This window comes from Elephas maximus, chromosome 13 (assembly GCF_024166365.1).
Source record: "Elephas maximus indicus isolate mEleMax1 chromosome 13, mEleMax1 primary haplotype, whole genome shotgun sequence".
Classification (NCBI taxonomy): domain Eukaryota; kingdom Metazoa; phylum Chordata; class Mammalia; order Proboscidea; family Elephantidae; genus Elephas; species Elephas maximus.
The window spans coordinates 14,592,805-14,612,047 of record NC_064831.1 but is presented as its reverse complement, the minus strand read 5'-3'; the positions used below and the strand labels follow the sequence as shown (position 1 = coordinate 14,612,047).

Below are 19,243 nucleotides of genomic sequence, written 5' to 3'. Positions count from 1 at the left end.
AAAGCTGCTCAAGGTCCATGGACGGTTTATGCCTGGACAGGAGCCGCTTCTGTCCTGAGCTCCCCCAGTTAATAGAGCTAGCAAATTATCTTTTCCCCCGAGTTGGGAATTTTTTCCTTCCCCAAGGCCGGGAGGACGGCTCCAGGTGCCCACCAGTGTCTATCTCAGGCCTAGGGATGCAGCCTCTGAAGCTGGCTGGGGGGCGGGGGGGGGAAGTAAAATATACGGAAGTACTTAGCTTTTGCCGAGAGCGCCCTTCTCCTCAGGTTCCGGAGGTGTGAGTGGGCTGTGTGGCTGGCTGCTTCTCTCTGAGGAAACTGAGGCTGAACGCTAAGACCAGCCCGCCACCGCCGCTGCTGCCGCCGCAGCCACTCTGGGAATGGTGCCTGAGGGCTTCCCGCGATTCGATCCAGCAACTCTTCTCCGCTTCTGAAAGGTCTCTTCCTTCCCCTGCCTCTCAGTTCATTGTCTAAGCTTGCCTTTGATGCTCAGGGCTCCCAGCTTGTCACAAATACACTCGTTTCACTTGTTTTTTCGGGTCTTTGTTGTAAAGAGGGCTCGACGGAAGCATCTGTCTATTCCGCCATCTTGGCTCCACCTCCCTCACTTACTTTTGACATCTTACCAAGAGGGACTAGTTCCTGCAGGACATCATTCTTTGTAAAGTAGAGGGTCAGTGAAAAAGAGAAAGACCCTCAATGAGATGGACCGAAACAATGGCTGCAACAATGGACTCAAATACAGCAAGGACTGTGGGGATGGCACAGGACCAGGCAGCTTTTTCTTCTGTTGTACATAGAGTTGCTATGAGTGGGAACAGACTCGACAGCAACTAACAATGTGGAGCTGTAAAATTTAATTTCTTCTTTGGCTCAGTGGTTAGATTTTTAAATCATAATAATTTCTAATTCCTGAAAATTGTGATTTTGTTGTTAATTTATAATTTTGTTTCATGGTAGTAAGAAAATGTGATCTATAAAATTTTCTTCCTTTTTTGAAGACAACTTAGTTAAATATAGATTTAGTTTAAATCCATCTTAAATTTTTGTTTGCATTGTTCCATTGTCTATCTTTCAGTCTTACAAAGATGTCTAAGGCCCAGTCAGATGCAGATAACTTTTTTCCCTTAGAGGCATACTGAATGTTTTTTGTTTCAAATGTCATCAAAGCCTGTGAGTTGGCCTTTTTTTAATTTTGTACACCACCAAGGGAGCTCTTTCTTATTCTTATTCAGATTTATCTTTCTTTTTTGTTGCCCGTTTTTTTTTCCCCCTCTTCTCCATTCTTAGATACCTTCTCCAGATATCTTCTGTATCTTTGATGTGACTTTTACTACTCTTGGTTCTGTTCTCATTTTGTTCCTGTGGCAAATTTTAACCGCTTTACCTTCACAATAAGATAATCTCTCATGATCAACATCCCAGACAGCATAAAACCCATGTACTTAATTTTAAAACTGTTTAAAGATGTATTTTAGCTTACTAAAAATCAAAATGAGTCAATAATTGGAAGCTGTGTATAAGGACTAGTAGAAAGCACTGAAACCACTTAAAAGCTGTCTTTTAATGTAAATGTATAAAATTGAAAGCAAATGCCAATTATTGTTGAAATACGACATACTTTTTTTTTTAAATGACACATTAATAATTCCTAATTTCTAAACAAGAATTATGGTTTCTTTTTTTTTGTTGTTGCCTAACTTGTTAATTTATAATTTTATTTCCTGATAGAAAATTTGAAATTCTCTCTTCTTAAATCATGATTGTTATCCTAAGAAGCCTTGTCTTTTTAAAAAATACAGTAAGTTTTTTGGCACCTGGGATGTTAGATACTTCTTTTTATTAAATAACTTAGAATTACATTACCCTGGAACTTGGATTCTACTACTCATTTATCAAACGACATGGATTTTTATTACGTACGTGATGTCCACCAGTTCAAAGAAAGCAACAACAAAAAAAGCATAAAATGTGGGTGGGGAACATGAGAAATCAGAATGTGGATGGAAAGAGAAATGATTCTATATTCCTAAGTACCAAACACACACACACACACACACACACACACAATGGAGACTTCTGCCCACAGGCACCCTGCCATTACTTACTTACATCTCCCTGTGTCCCGTTAGTACTGAAAATTTAGGGTCTACTAATAATCATCAGGAAAGATGAGTGAGCAGCTCCAGCGCCGCATCCATTTGTTGAAAGATCTCAACTGATATTCTGTCAAATCCTGGAGCCTTGTTTTTCACCAATGCCTTCAGAGCAGCTTGGACTTCTTCCTTTAGTACCATCGGTTCCTGATCATATGCTGCCTCTTGAAATGGTTGAACATCAACTAATTCTTTTTGGTACAGTGACTCTGTGTATTCCTTCCATCTTTCTTGATCCTTCCTGAGTTGCTTAATATTTTCGCCATAGAATTCTTCACTATTGCAACTCGAGGCTTGAGTTTTTTCCTCAGTTCTTGCAGCTTGAGAAACGCTGAGCATGTTCTTCCCTTTTGGTTTTCTATCTCCAGCAGTTTGCACATATCATTATACTTTACCTTGACTTCTCGAGCTGCCCTTTGAAATCTTCTGTTCAATTCCTTTACTTCATCAATTCTTCCTTTTGCTTTAGCTGCTCAACGCCCAAGAATAAGTTTCAGAGTCTCCTCTGACATCCATCTTTGTCTTTTCTTTCTTTCCTGTCTTTTCAATGGCCTCTTGCTTTCTTCATGGATGATGTCCTTGCACAATTCGTCTGGTCTTCGGTCACTAGTGTTCAATGAATCAAATCTAGTCTTGAGATGGTCTCTAAATTCAGGTGGGATATACTCAAGGTCATATTTTGGCTCTCGTGGACTTGCTCTGATTTTCTTCAGTTTCAGCTTGAACTTCCATATGAGCAACAGATGGTCTGTTCCACAGTCGGCCCCTGGCCTTGTTCTGACTGATATTGAGCTTTTCCATCGTCTCTTTCCACAGATGTAGTCAATTTGATTCCTGTGTGTTCCATCGTCCACGTGTATAGTCGCTGTTTATGTTGGTAAAAGAAGGTATTTGCAATGAAGAAGTCATTGGTCTTGCAAAATTCTAACATTTGATCTCCGGCATTGTTTCTATCACCAAGGCCATATTTTCCAACTACCGATCCTTCTTTGTTTCCAACTTTCGCATTTCAATCACCAGTAATTATCAATGCACCCTGATTGCACGTTCGATCAATTTCAGACTGCAGCAGCTGATATTTATGCCTATTCCCAAGGTGATCCAACTGAATGCGGAAATTATAGAACAATATCATTATCACACGCAAGCAAAATTTTGCTGAAGATCATTCGAAAACAGCTGCAGCAGTATATTGACAGGGAACTGCCAGAAATTCAGACAGGTTTCAGAAGAGGACGTGGAACTAGGAATATCATTGCTGATGTCAGATAGATCCTGGCTGAAAGCAGAGACTACCAGGATGTCTACCTGTGTTTTATTGACTACGCAAAGGTATTCGACTGTGTGGATCATAACAAATTATGGATAACACTGCCGAGAATGGGAATTCCAGAACACTTAATTGGGCTCATGATGCAGTTGTTCAGACAGAACAAGGGGATACTGAATGGTTTAAAGCTAGGAAAGGTGTGCGTCAGGGTTGTATCTTTCACCATACCTATCCAATCTGTATGCTGAGCAAATAATCCAAGAAGCTGGACTATATGAAGAACGGGGCATCAGGACTGATGACACAATGTGTTATGCAAGTGACACAACCTTGCTTGCTGAAAGTGAAGAGGACTTGAAACACTTAGTAATGAAGATCAGAGACCACAGCCTTTACTATGAATTGCACCTGAACATAAAGAAAACAAAAATCCTTGCAGCTGGACCAATGAGCAACATCATGATAAATGGAGAAAAGGCTGAAGTTTTCAAGGATTTCACTTTACCTGGATCCACAATCAACACCCATGGAAACAGCGGTCAAGAAATCAAACTATGCATTTCGCATTGGGTAAATCTGCTGCAAAGGACCTCTTTAAAGTATTAAAAAGCAAAGATATCACCTTGAAGACCAAGGTATGCCTGACCGGAGCCCTGGTATTTTTAATTGCATCATATGCGTGTGAAAGGTGGACAGCGAATAAGGAAGACCGGAAGAACTGACGCCTTTGAATTGTGGTGTTGGCGAAGAGTATTGAATATAGCGTGGACTGCCAAAAGAATAAGCAAATCTGTCTTGGAAGAAGTACAACCAGAATGTTCCTTAGAAGTAAGGTTGGAGAGACTGTGTCTTACATACTTTGGACATGTTGTCAGGAGGGATGAGTCCCTGGAGAAGGACATCATGCTTGGCAGAGTACAGGGTCAGTGGAAAAGAGGAAGACTGTCAACAAGGTAGATTAACACAGTGGCTACAACGATTTCAAGCATAACACCGTTTTAAGGATGGCTCAGGACTGGGCAGTGTTTCATTCTGTTGTGCATAGGGTCCCCATGAGTCGAAACTGACTTGACAGCATGTAACAACAATCATTAGGAAAAGAGCCCTGGTGGCACAACGGTTAAGCACTCAACTGCTAACCAAAAGGCTGATGATTCAAACCCACCAGTGACTCTGCAGAAGAAAAAACCTGGTGATCTGCTCCTGTAGATTATAGCCTAGTAAACCCTATGGGGCAGTTCTACCCTGTCCTGTAGGGTCACTGTAAGTCTCATTGGACTCGACTGCACACATCAACAATCATTAAGATACACAGAAGCAATGGATACATTTTGGCATTTAACTGTATGACTTAACCACATACCAAAAAACAAACTCATTGCTGTCGAGTCGATTCTAACTGATGGCTTTTAAGAAATGTCCTTTGGTAAGTTCTGAGACTGCACCGCACATTCTATTCCAGGTCTCCTCTGAAAAGAGTTTCAACCAAATTCCCATAAGAGTTATTTCTAGTAAGAGTGCAAGTTATGTAATTATTATGGACCTATCTTTTCTGTAACAGAAAGAAGAGAGACAGCTATTCATCTTAATAAAAAAACATACTAGCTTAGGCAGCAAATTTTAATTTTATTCCATCACATTTACAACTGTAAGCATCCAAAGGTATTACTCATATGCAACCATCTGCATGTCAACCTACTTTGTTATAGGAAAGGCTAATATAAAGAATCCTTTATTTAAGGTGAGAAACTCTGTGTAGAAAATTAAAGAAGTATTCAACCTTATACCAAGTTTAAAGATTTAGAGCCGTATATATGGGTTTAAAAGTACCGTAAGATTTAAGCGAGAATGATGAAAACTGTAATATATTTGTCTTCCAATAAAAGAGGCAGTTGGGTTCCTCCCCTCAAACTCCGAGGACGGACTTGGTTGATTAAGCATGCTTCTGAGAACCATGTAGGATGCTAAGATACAATTTAAGGAGCTATGGCTTTCCTTTGCCCTCTTTCCCTCCCCATCCACTGCATACTCTCACCACCACCCCAAACAGAACTTCCTGAATTTCCAGAATGAATAACTGAGAAGTTGCATAATTTACCCCAAAATATTAGCAGTCTTAGAATAAATCCTGAAATTAATCACCCAATGTGTGTTAAAAGTTTCCTAGGTCTCATCTCTGATCTACTGAATTCAAATGTGGGGATGAAGCTCAAGAATGTGCACGATTAACAAGCTAACCACGTTGATTGCTAGGCACCCTGAAGTCTCCAATGCCCTGAATTAAGTATAAAAAAAAGTATAGGGAAGACACAAATTGGATGTAGGTGACTGTACCAAGAAAGCAGAGATCAAAAGGTCTTATTTAGCTGTTTCTTTGAATATTAAATACACACTGTCAGATACCAGTACCCGAGGCTCAGAAGTTGAAAGATTTTTTAAAATATTTCTAAATCTGAAAAAGCCATGGTGCTTATATAATGGCTTGACTTATCATAATGGGACGGCAACATCTTACTCTTCCTATTCTTGTAGAAATGGTATTTGTGTGTGTGTACTTTCAGATATAATCTCCCTTAGCCCTTACAAGGACACCCTGGTGGCATAATGGCTAGGTGCTACGGCTGCTAACCAAAGGGTCGGAAGTTTGAATCTGCCAGGTGCTCCTTGGAAACTCTATGGGGCAGTTCTACTCTGTCCTATAGCGTCGCTATGAGACGGCACTGGGTTTTTTTTGGTTTGAATCCCTACAGTATTCTACCAAGCACAAAAAGACTACCACAACTTAAGAGGACAAATACTAAAGGGCTGCACAACCATTTGAAGAAAGAATAATAAGGAAAGCTCTTAAGTAAACACATGATAAACCCGAGATCATACCAAGGGCAAAGCTTCTCAACGTATGCGCGAGGCCTCCTGCACTCAGCTTGTGCACTAGGTCCCCTCAGGTCATGAAGAGGTCGAGTGACCCTGGGTGCAACCAGGGCCCATGGCCTGTGACAAGTGGTCCGGATTACCCTCATGTGCCATACGGACATTCTTATTTGAGTGTTGAGGAATGAAAAGATCAGGAAGCTCTGATTAGTGGAGGGTGCTGATCCAGGAACCAAGGTTTAACTCCTTACCAGCTCACTACTGAGTGACCTGAATTAAGTGACTTAACCTTTCTGGAATCCTTAGTTAGGCTTCTCATTTATAAAATGAGGACTAGGTTACTGCTAAGTCTTCTTCTACCTGTACAATTCCATCCTCACATTTATACTTTAAAATGTAAAGTAACACTCACTGGACATTCAATCAAAACTCTAGACTCATTCAGTCATTTAATTAGTATTTATTAATCACCTCACCTGTGCCAAGTATGTGAGAACCTAGGAAACAGAAATCGAAATCATAGCGCCTAAATACACTTTATTCTGAATGATCACTGCCTCCTGTAAGTGGTTACATCAGATCACCAAGCCTGCTGAACACTATCTGAAGAGCAGAAATCCATACAGCCTTCTTAGACATATGTCATATACATTAACTTCATCATTACAGCCTCTGTCAATATGTGAGACTTTCCCCCACTGTATTTTTCACTTGCTTAAAAAAAAATCCAAATCCAAAACCAAACCCACTGCCATCGAGTCGATTCCAACTCAGAGCAACCCGCAGGATTTCCAATGCTGTCAATCTCCACAGAAGTGGATTGCCACATCTTTCCCCACGGAGCTGCTGGTGGTTTCACAACTGCCGGCCTTTCGGTTAGCAGTCAACCTCTTTAACCACTGCCCCACCAAAAACCAAAAAACCAAACCTGCTGCCATCGAGTCGATTCTGACTCATAGCAACCATACAGGAACAGAGTAGAACTGCCCCACAGGGTTTCCAAAGAGCAGCTGGTAAAGTCGAACTGCCGACCTTGTAGTTGGCAGTTGAGCTATTAACCACTGTACCACCAGGGCTCCTTAAAAAAAAAAAGACATTTAAATTTATTGGAAAATTGTATTCACAATCAAAATCAATTTCCTAAGTTAATAAAAAGTTTATTTTTCAAAGACTCTCAATAGGACTTCAACATTTCATTTTCAAATATACCAAGAAGAAAATCAATGTATTAGTACATTTTAAGCCATGATGCAAGTTACTCCAGATCTCTTATTAGGACCTATACATATTGTTTATCTGGGCAAGGAGAGAGTGATAGGAGGAGGTAAAGATTCAAAGTTTTAATTAAATATTGCATAACTGGATATCTCCCCTATCAAATAGAGCTGAAATTTTCCTATGGATACAATTTCACAGAGGTTATAAATATACATTAATTTACAAGTGAAGGAACTGATGATTTAGTACTTTACAGTGTTTTTAAAAATCTAGGTCTACAGTCACTTTCTTTAAAAAAAAAAAAAACCTTATAATAAATGTGAAAAAGTTTATATTTCTCTGGAAATAAATACATTTACCTAATAGTAAGTTCCAAAATGAGAAGAATTACTATCTCCAGGATAGGGTAGTGGAGGTGGCGGTGGAGGGGGAGGTGGTGGGGGCAGGGAGTACGGTAAGTTCAGCAGTGGGTGAGGGGCCACGTTCGGTGCAGGCCAGCCCATGTTCACAGCCGGGGGTGGGGGTGGAGGAAGCGGGAAGTTAGACATGTCAAACACGGGCGGAGGAAAGGGATACGGCGGTATCACAGGATTGTCTTGTCCCTGAGGTGGAAAACCTGGTGTCTCCTGAGATGCCATATGCTCTGAATTATAAAACTGCTGAGGTGGGGGTCTTCCATGGAGTGGTCGAGGATATCTACCCCTGGAAAATCCTCGTGTGAATTCTCTTTTGCGAAATCCCTTTGAATACTCTGAAGTAGAACTATGAGCATTCCAATTCTGATGTACTTCTGCCAAATCTTCACCTTAGAGGGGGAAAAAATCATGTTAATATATTAAAAACACTTGTTTAAACTTGCTGTTATAGTGCAGAGCACAGGGAGAGCAGTAGTGAGGCACTCTTACCCCCACTAGGCTCAAGAGGAGACCTAGGGAGGAGCCAGAAATTCTACTCCCACTCAACTCCCACTCACCAGTAACAGGGCATCCCACCCCCGCCCTCAGCGTCACAGAGGCCAAAAGAGGAATCTGACTTCTAGCTCTCCCGGTGGTAATGTGGCAGCAGCCTGACTCCTCTCCTGGCCAGAGTGGTGTCCAAAGAAACAAGCACAAGAGAAGGCTTAAACAAAATCCAGAGTCTCATAAAATGTAACACCCAGTATATCCAAGTTTCAACTGAAAGTCACTCATATCAAAAATCAGAAAGATCCAAACTGAATAAAAAAGAAAACCAACAGAGGCCAATATCAAAATGACAAAGATGTTAGATTATCTGAGAAAGATTTTAAATAGTCATCATAAAGATGTTTCAAGCAGAAATTATGAACACACTAAAACAAATAAAAAATAGAAAGTCTCAAAAAAGAGAACATGTAAAGAAGATTCAGAAATTTTAGAACTGAAAATTATAATCAAAATAAAAAACCTAATAGATGGGTTCAACAGCAGAATGGAGGATACAGAGGAAAGAATCAGAGAAAAGGAAAATAGAACAATAGAAATTACCCAATCTGAACACCAGAGAGAAAATAAAAAGCAAAAAAAAAAAAATCCAAAAACTAATCCAGATGGGCCTGTCAACTCTAACAAAAAATCTTAACATTTATGTCACCAGAGTTCCAGAAGAAAAGGATAAAGAGAGTGGGACTGAAGAAGTATTGAAGAAACAATGGCTGTGCAAGAGGATTATATCCTTTTACCTTACTTATTCAAACTGTATGCTGAGCAAATAATCCAAGAAGCCGGACTACATGAAGAATGTGACATCCGGATTAGAGGGAGACTCATTAACAGCCTGTCATATGCAGATGACATAATCTTGCTTCCCGAAAATGAAGATGACTTGAAGCACTTACCAATGAAGGTAAAAAGACCTCAGTATGGATTACACCTGACCATAAAGAACACTAAAATCCTCACAACTGGATCAATAAGCAACATCTACGTCAATGGAGATGAAATTAAAGCTGTCAAGTATTTCATTCCACTTGGATCGATAATCAATACTCATGGAAACTGCAGTCAAGAAATCAAACAACATACTGCATTGGGCAAATCTGTGACAAACGACCTCTTTAAATTTCCAAAATGCAAAAGATGTCACTTTGATGACTAAAGTGTGCCTGACTCAAACTATGGTCTTTTCAGTTGCCACATATACATGTGAAAGCTGGACAAAGAAGAGGACAAGAACCGACGCGTTGAATAGTGGTTTTAAAGAAGAATTCTGACTATAGCGTGGACTATTAGAAGACACAACAAAAATGCAACTTAAAAGTGAGGATGGTGAGACTTTTTCTTGTTCACTTTGGATGTGCCATCAGGACAGACCAACCACTAGGAAAGGACATCATGTTTGGTAAGGTGGAGGGTCAGCAAAAACGATGAAAACCCTCTATGAAATGGACTGACACAATGGGCTCAAACACATCAAAGATTACGGGCATGGCACAGGACTGGGCAATGTTTCGGTCTGTTATACAAAAGATCTCCATGAGTCAGAGGTGACTCAATGACAGCTAACAACATACTTATCAGAATGGCTAAAATGAAAAATACTGACAACACCAAAAGCTGACAAGAAGGCACACAAACTGAATGCCCCATACGCTGCCTGTGGAAATAAACCACAGTGAACCACACTGGAAGCGGGACAGCAGTTCAGTTTCTTTAGTTTCCGTTCGTTTCAGTGTGTTTAAGAAACTAAACACCTAACTACCATACACCCAACAACTGCACTCCTGAGTATTTATCCCAGAGAAATAAAAACTTATATTCACATAAAAACCTGCACACAAATGTTTATACCATCTTTATTGCCAATAACTGAAAACTGGAAGCAACCCAGATGTCCTTCAAGACATGAATGGTTAAACAACCTATGGTATATTCACACCATGGAATCCTACTCCGCAACAAAAAGGAACAAAATAGTGGTGTGTGTATATAACAACCTGGATGAATCTCCACAAAATTATACTCAGTGAAAAAAGCCAATCCTAAAAGAGTATATATTGTGATTCTTGAAATGGCAACATATGTTATGAAAATGCAGAAAAAACTAGTGGTTGTGAGGCATTAAGGAGCAGGTGAGGAAGGAAGCGAGTGTAGCTAAAAAGGGATCCTGGTGGTGATGGAAATGCTCTGTACCTTGACGGTATCACTGTCGATATCCTGTGTGTGATACTGTACTCGAGTTTTGCTAGATGTTACCATTGGAGGGAAACTAAAGGGTATATGGAACCTCTCCGTATTATTTCAAACAACTGCACATGAATCTACAATTATCTCAAAATGAACACTTCAATCAAAAAGAAAAAAAAGGGAAGGAAAAGCATGATAAAAAGAAAACACATGTTAAAAGATAAAAATGCCTTGAGTTAAAAATGAATGCAATTAGGTTTCTTAAGAAAAAAAGTACTGATAAGCACAGATGACTCTTAACAAGGCTTAGCTTGTCTTTAACCCCTAGAGACATTTTTGCATCCTTCAGCTCACACGATACTACTACAGAATATTCCCCAGGTTTCTCTCCCGTTACATTCCATGCCTCCACTGCTAGCTGGGAGCCGGGAGGTAAACAGGCAGCCAAATGTTTCCTTCGGTTTTATTACTGACGAATTTAACACACATGCAAATGAAGGTAAAGAAAGGCTGTATATTGCATTCACTCACCTGGTTCATTAAATTCAGATTTGAGTTTTTTCCGGCCTTGAATCTGAGATTTTTTCCTCTGTTTGGCTTCTGTTTCTTTTTCGTCATCACTGAAATCTAAGGCCTTGCAGAGATAATGATACAGAGTTGTTACAAAGATGTTCCAGTTCAAGAGGGTGAGGAGATAAGCCAATTACTTACCAGTGACCCTGAAAGAAAACTGTCCTTTTCCATACTTAATTCTTTCCAGTAATAACTAATTCCATATGGTGAATAAATAAGGTATTTTTTTTTAAATGCCTAATGATTCTTAGTTGACACAGGCCAGTAAATAAGATTAGAACCCTAGTAATTTTTTTTTTTTTTTTTTTGAGTTTCTAGAAAGGTACAGACAGGGGCTTTAAAACACTGATCTTCTACAACCTTCAGATATGGGTATTTTCCTCGCTTTAAGTCTGACTTCCAACTGAGACTCAGGCTCATCATAGTGCCAACTGTCAAATGATGTCAAAGGAAGGAATAGTTTTAGATACCCTGAATATGAAGGATAAAGCAAGTAACATGAATTATCAGCTCTAATATAAAAGTAATGTCCTACGTTTCATTAATTCAAAAATTTACACACACCCATTATATACCAGGAACTGTTCTAAACACAACATAGGTATTGGTCCCTCAAATAAAATAATGTCAGGATTAGTAAGAGCCAAGTAAGTGTGTAGAAAATCACAGGGATTTTCTATTTAGATATGACTGTAGGAAACCCTATGGGGCAGTTCCATTCTGTTCTACAGTCACTATAAGTCAGAATTGACGCGACAGCAAAGGGTTTGGCTTTTTTTTTCCGGGTAGGAAACCAGGAGCCCTGGTGGCACAGTGGTTAAAGCGCCTGGCTGCCAACCAAAGGGCTGAAATTTCGAATCCACCAGAAGCTACTTGGAAATTCTACGAGGCAGTTCTACTCTGTCTTATAGGGTCGCTATGACTCGGAATCAACTCAATGGCAAGAGGTCTAGTTTGTTTTGGTAGGAAACCAGGAACCCTGGTAGTTCAGCACTTAAATGCTCAGCTGTCAACCAAAAGGTCAGTGGTTTGAACCCAACAGCTGCTCCATGGGAGAAAGATGTGACAGTCTGCTTCTGTAAAGATTTTCAGCCTTAGAAACCCTATGGAGCAATTCTATCCTGTCCTATAGTGTCACTGTGGGTTGGAATCGACTCAATAGCAGTGGGTCTGGTTTTGGTAGGAAACCAGACACCAGTATGACCCAACTTCTAAGCGGATATCATTTAAATTACAAGTAGGAAAATTCATATAAAAGTAAGAATTGGGATTCACTGTTACAATCTACAAAAAAAATCACTGCTCCAAGGCTTATGCGTTATATATATATATATATATTACAACCAAAAAAAAAAAAAAAAATGTTGCTTTCAAGTTGATTCCAATTCACAGCCACCCTATAGGAAAGAGCAGAATTGCCCCAGAGGGTTTCCAGGGAGCAGCTGCTGGATTCAAACTCCGAACCTTTTGGTTAGCAGCCGGACTCCTGATCATCGCACCACCAGGGCTTCATATATATTATAGCTGTCATGACCTCGTAGAGTTCAAGCACTCTATGGTTCTATAAACACCACAGAACAAATGTTATTTTTTGTATAAAAATAGATAAAAGCAGGCACATGGTGTGTGCATGTATTTAAACAAACAAACAAAAACCCACCGCCGTTGAGTCAATTTTGATTCATTGGGATTCTATGTGTTACAGAGCAGAACTCCTCCGAAGGATTTTTTAGCTGTAATATTTATGGGAACAGTTCACCAGGGCCTTCTGCGGTGCTGCTGGGTAGGTCTGAATAGCTAAACTTTCTTTAGGTTAACAGCCAATTGTAATTCTCTTGAACTACCCAGGAATCTTCATGTGCATGTATGCATATAGAAAATGAAGGAATAAAATGCATATGAAAGTCTTTGTATTGGATTTTTGGTATGGCCTTGCTGAAACATGTTCTAAAACAAATCCTCCATGAATCAGGAGTCCATAAAACTCAGAATCAATAATCAAATAGAACAACATCGACTGATGTTTGTACCTTCAAATGCATGATCTTTAATTATGATCTTAATGTTTAGTATCAGTCAGACACTAGGAAGTACTGAGATCAGAAGGAAGATGTCCTTTCCCTGAAACTGTCCAGTGAGGCGAGAAAATAAATTAACTCAACAATACCAAGAAAATGTTCTACGACTGAGTGCTATGGGAGTGTGGGGCTACAGAAAGGGGAAAAAAGTGAAAGGCACAAATCTGACTCATGCCTCAACAAAATTAGAAATGAACACAGACCATGAATCTTCAGCATCACTTGAGAACATCTCAAATGACCGAAGTTAAATCTGGAAAGGCCAAGCTTCTACAGTCCTAAGAAACTATCAGATTTGCTGAGCATATTTTAAAACTCTCCCATCTTTTTCTTTTATACTGCATACATTTATACTTTTTCAAGAAAGGAAAACACTCATGTATATTGCTGTAATTTTAATATTCTAATCATTCTTTTTAAAATCTGCTTATTAACATCTCCATGGAAAGGTTAAACTCAATAATTCCACTAAATAATTCTCTGATTTAGAGATTACACCTGCATCTATTGCACATCTCTAGAATGCCTGGATATCAAGTCACTATCAAGTCACTAGGGAGGTAAAAAAAAACTCTGTTTTGCAGACACGGATGCAAGAAAGATAAAATGAAAAGTTCTCTTATTAGGAAGGTAAATTATACAGCAAAAAACGGAAAGGTCAGGGGATTCTAATAACATTGCATCTCCAAAAGAAGGTCAGATCATTAAAAACACCATAATGTCTTCATGTTCCACATGGAGAGTTTACTACTTGAAAAAAAAAAAATTTTTTTTTTAAATAAGTATAATCTGCTTTTACTAGGTATCAACAAAATTAATAAAAACGGAAAATTACAGGTAAATGATGATAGATGACGTTAATTACTACAATATAACTAAACACTGTATTTGGTCTAAAACGATCAGTCAAAAACCTTTACAGCAACGTATTACCAGTCATCTAGGAGGGCAGGGGGGCTGCTGAACAGCACCAGGATCCCCCTGAGATCAGTAATGGCAAACTTATAAGTCCTGCCTTACTTTCAAAAACATTGTATGAAAAGACTTATATTTACTTCTGGTGGTGGTTCCTGATCATTTTTCCATGATGCATCTGATCCCCTTTCCCTAGGAAAAAAAAAAAAAAAAAAAATCAAAGTATTTATTAAGGTTCTCCTAAGTACTATGAACTTAACAGTATAGAAAACAAAGTAGAAGACATGAGCTCAATCCTCAATTTTGCAATATATATAAATAACAGGCCATTTCCTTGTCAACTCACTAAAAAACACACACACAATTCATGTGTCTAGACATATATAAATATTGGGAATGGGGAATTAGAATGAAAAGCCAAGGCTGTGAGGTGCAAGGGAAAGTAGTTTTGCAGTTCATGAACATTTTCAGATGCTAAGACTGATTTTTATTTTCATGATTCTTCAAGTTTTCAAGTTCAGTTCAACAAATGTTTATAATACCAACTATGGGTAAGACCCTGTTCCATGTGCTAAGAATACAAAAATGAGTATGAGGAAATCCTTTGCCTAAGATTTTATAGTTTTAATGGTAGAGATAAATATATCTAAATTAAATATAGTGTGAAATTATGTACATACTGTGAAAATTAAATATAATGTAAGGAATATCAACAGTCTTCTATGGGTAACCAAGGCTAGCTCCAACAGTGATTCCCAAAGCAGAGGGCGGAAGTAAAACCGTCTAGTGTACGAAGCAACGCAAAGAAATTTTCATTTAAAATGTGACAGAAATCAAAAAATGAAAACTGGTAATACTAATACTAATACTAAAGTAGCATGTATACAAAAGAAAGTATATAATGGAAAAAATAATTACCTAAAATTCAGAATATTTATATGGCCCAAATGTCCTACCAGCTGATCATGTCATTTTTGATAAAAGATTTAAATCATGTGAAACGCACAAAACGTGATGATAAACTGTACCTTTCAGAAACATTATTAAGACAAATGAAATCTAAAGATAAATGGAAAACAGGTATTTAAATATAAGAAAATACCATCACTGAGAATTATTTCTAAAATATACATTTAGATATCAAAGAACAATTAGCATGTTAACAACATACTTACTGTTTAAGTTTTTCTGTGAATACATATTGAGTGAAGTCTTTCATTGATGGAGCAAAATACATAGTGTCCTTTATTTTAATACCTTTACTCTCAATGTGCTCTGAAGAATTAAACCGTAATACATAAAATGGATGTGCAACACGTCCAAATATCTCAAATATCTATAAAACAGAAGAAACAAAAGGCCTCTTTTAACACGTAAAATAATGACTCAAAGTTAGCAGTATTTTCTTTTTAAAAACCACTACTAATAACTGCTAAAACAAGGTAATTTCGTCAATGTTAATGAATAAAATAAATTTTTATATTTAAAGTCATTTTTGCATACTCATAAAGTCTTCATATTTTGATTATAATTGCCATTTGTTTACTCTAGATTTTCTTTCTATGAATTTAAAGCAGCCTGTAATGAATGTGTTCCTTGTCAGGTTCAAATTATTTTGGTGGTACTGTTGTTGTTCTGTACTGTTGAGTTGATTCCGACTCATCAAACCCTATAGGACAGAGCAGAACTGCCCCATAAGGTTTCCTAGGCAGAAATCTTTACAAGAGCAGAAGGCCAGGTCTTTTCTCTCAAGGAGCCACTGGGTGGGGGTTGAGCTGCTGACCTTTTGGTTTACAGTTGAGCGCTTAACCATTGAGGCACCCAGGGCTCCTTACTAGCTGGACATAAATTACAGAATTTTTAAAATTCTTTTTTATTTAAATTATAAGGTAAAAGAAAAAGAATTATAATTGGTAACTTTTGACAAATGAAATACTGTCTGTAATTTGGAATCTTATTATATAGACTAACATGAAATATAAAAACAAGCTTTTGATTCAACTAAGCTGTTTCCAAAGAGTAACATGTTTTAAAAAAATCAAACCACAACTCTTTCTCATTCAGAAAGTAGTAGCTTTGAAATTGAAAGCTTCTCATTTCTCAAAAACAAAAGCTGTTGCAGACTTCAACTTTCTAGTGAAGGAGCTGCTTTGGCATGAACACATTATTTTATTTCTGAAAATGTTTTATGAATGATGAAAGGAAGCTTCTCATTTTGAAACTCTTCTTAAAATGAATACCTGGATTTAAAAAAATAATAAATATCTGTACATTACAGAAATCATAACAAATGTGAGAGTATATTTTTCCAGACTTTCTTCATGAGACTAATTTTAAAAACAAAAATAAACCCACTGCCACTGAGTCGATTCCAACTCAGAGCAAGCCTGTAAGGACAGGGTAGAGCTGCCCCATAAGATTTCCAGGGCTGTCAATCTTCACGAAAGCAGACTGCCACATCTTTCTCCCACAGAGCATCTGGTGGGCTCGAACCACCGACCTCTCAGTTAGCAGCTGCGTGCTTAACCACTGCATCAACAGGGCTCCTAAGCATACTTTTAGTGGCTCTATGTTACTGTTTTATGGATATGCCAAACCAAACCCAGTGCCGCTGAGTAGATTCCGACTCACAGCACCCCTATAGGTCAGTACAGAACTGCCCCACAGAGTTTCCAAGGAGCGTGTGGCGGATTCGAACTGCCGACCCTTTGGTTAGCAGCTGTAGCACTTAACCCCCACGTCACCAGGGTTTCCTTGACGGATACAGCACAATTAATTTATGTCTTGTATCACAGGATATTTTGGCAGGTTCCAATATCTTCATTTAATAACTGACACCACTATGAATATCTTTATATGTAAGTCTCTGCTACTTTGGATTTCCTAAAAATTGATTTGTAAGAGATCAAATTACTGGAGTCAAGAGTATAAATGTGACTAAAATTTTTGATGCAAATTATTAAACAATTTTCCAAATAACTTAGACCAATTTGTATTAATTCCAATGAAAGTGCCTGTTTTACCAAAGCACCAGTTCTGATTTGTGAAAGCAGGTCCTCTCCGCTTTAGGGTCTTTAGCATAGCATTCAAGCTTTTATGACTTTCATTAGTCTCCAAAAGGAAGCAATCATCAGGGTACCACCATTCTGGAGAGACATCCTTAGACTAAAAATTATTAGCGACATTCAAAACGGTTAAAATGTCAGTGTGTTATGAAATAACATTAGTAGCATTGATAATTTTAGGCTATTTTTTATTGTAAAAGCAAAAGAAAGAATTTAAGAAACTTGCTTTGGAAGGATTTAGAAAAAACAGCAGACCTCTTCCAACCAGAACTGCGGAAGATGCACAGGTACGCTGCAGCACCACGCTCACTGGGCTACATTACACACGTTACAGTAATAAATTGTCTTCACCAAACCAGCTGCCGTCAACTTGATTCTGACTCATGGTGATCCCATATGTGCAGAGTAGAACTGCACTACACAGGGCTCTCAAGGCTGTGACCTTTTAGAAGCAGATTGTCAGGCCTTCTTCTAAGGCACCTCTGGGTGGACTCAAACTGCCAACCTTTCCGTTATTGTTTAACACTTAACCTACTCAGGGACAATAAACTGTCTTTACACTCCCTTAAAAAAAATCTCAAAAATATTTCACAGTTTTTTTTTAACTCCTTTGATAAGTATAGATAACCTGATTATCTTAAAGTTTAAACAGGAATAAAAAAAGGAATTTAGAAAGGTTTCCTAAGAATCCATTAACACAGGGTAAAATAATCACGTTTTGCGACCTGGCACACAACAGGCCTGTTTCCCAGGGACTTGTTTCCTGAATAGCACAATTTTTCACTTCCTAACTGTAAAAAATGGTTTCCTCACTAACTTGCCAAGGTTTATGCAATAAGCTAACTTAAATGGCGTTCAGAATTCTTGAGCAAAAGCAAAGCATAATTTTATCAATTTCTTTATGCTTGTCTGATTTTCTTCATCAATAAAAATGAAATATTCCAATCCTTGGTCAGGTCAAATGAGTTATTTCAATCTCCATGGGAACTACTATATTAAACGTTACCTCTACATATACACAAGGCTGCATATGGTGGCCTTCAGAAAGTTATCACACATTCCTAACCAGGAGGGAATATAAATCATTCTTTAAAAAAGAATCAGTGAAAATTTCTTTTCTGATGATATTTGAAAGGGAATAGATTTCACTGTTGTTTACTGAAAGCAAAACAAGCAACAACAAAAACAAAACCTACTTCAATAAATACCCAAAAGCAAATTCAAAGCAAATAACCAACCAACTGAATTCATGTTATTTGGGGAAAATAGGCAGCACAGGGCAATCAACTGAAAAAAAGGAAAAACTAAAGGACTAAATATTAACAATGGAATTTCATTCACAGTTATCAAGAGGTATCAAGTGTTATTAGGATCAAAGAGCAAAACTGCACATATAAATCTGAGGCTGACCCAACCTGACCTGCTGCCGTCGAGTCGATTCCGACTCCTAGCAACTCCACAGGACAGAGCAGAACTGCCCCATGGAGTTTCCAAGGAGCACATGGTGGATCTGAACGCTGACCTTCTGGTTAGCAACCATAGCTCTTAACCACTAGGCCTCCAGGGTTTCCAATCTGAGATTAAGCTCCCTAAATTGGGAGTGGGAGGGAGAAGGGGGAGGGAAATCAATCAGACAAAAACCTCAATTTTGTTCCTTTTTGTTTTGTGATTCTTAATTTCTCTTAGTTTTAAAACGGGTATCACTTCCTTGCAGGTTTCCACTGCATTTAAAAAGATGAGGTACATAAAATATCTATCACTGTGGCTAATTATTATGGTTAGTATTGAAGAGCAAAGGAGAAAGAAAGAAGGTATGCAATGGTTGTGATGTTGAAGGTACAACTAATTCAGTGTATGTAAGGAGATTCAATTTCATATTCTGGTCACTAGTTTGTTTAACAGATGTTTTCTAATTCCCCCACTATTGCTGAAAATCATTTCTAGGTGTTTAGTTT

General features: G+C 38.3%; 1 protein-coding gene across 3 annotated transcripts in view; it reads right to left on the bottom strand.

Moving 5' to 3' along the window:
* Positions 1-5,041: 5,041 nt before the first annotated feature.
* Positions 5,042-19,243, bottom strand: part of NAF1 (nuclear assembly factor 1 ribonucleoprotein) — a 147,264-nt gene continuing 133,062 nt past the window's right edge. For all 3 annotated transcript variants that reach the window (XM_049905511.1, XM_049905512.1, XM_049905510.1), the window contains 4 exons: positions 15,399-15,559; positions 14,364-14,415; positions 11,189-11,291; positions 5,042-8,319 (listed from right to left, as the gene is read on the bottom strand). In XM_049905511.1, coding sequence (XP_049761468.1) covers positions 7,874-8,319; positions 11,189-11,291; positions 14,364-14,415; positions 15,399-15,559 — 762 coding nt within the window. In that variant the 3' untranslated portion in view covers positions 5,042-7,873. The remainder of the gene's footprint in view (positions 8,320-11,188; positions 11,292-14,363; positions 14,416-15,398; positions 15,560-19,243) is intronic.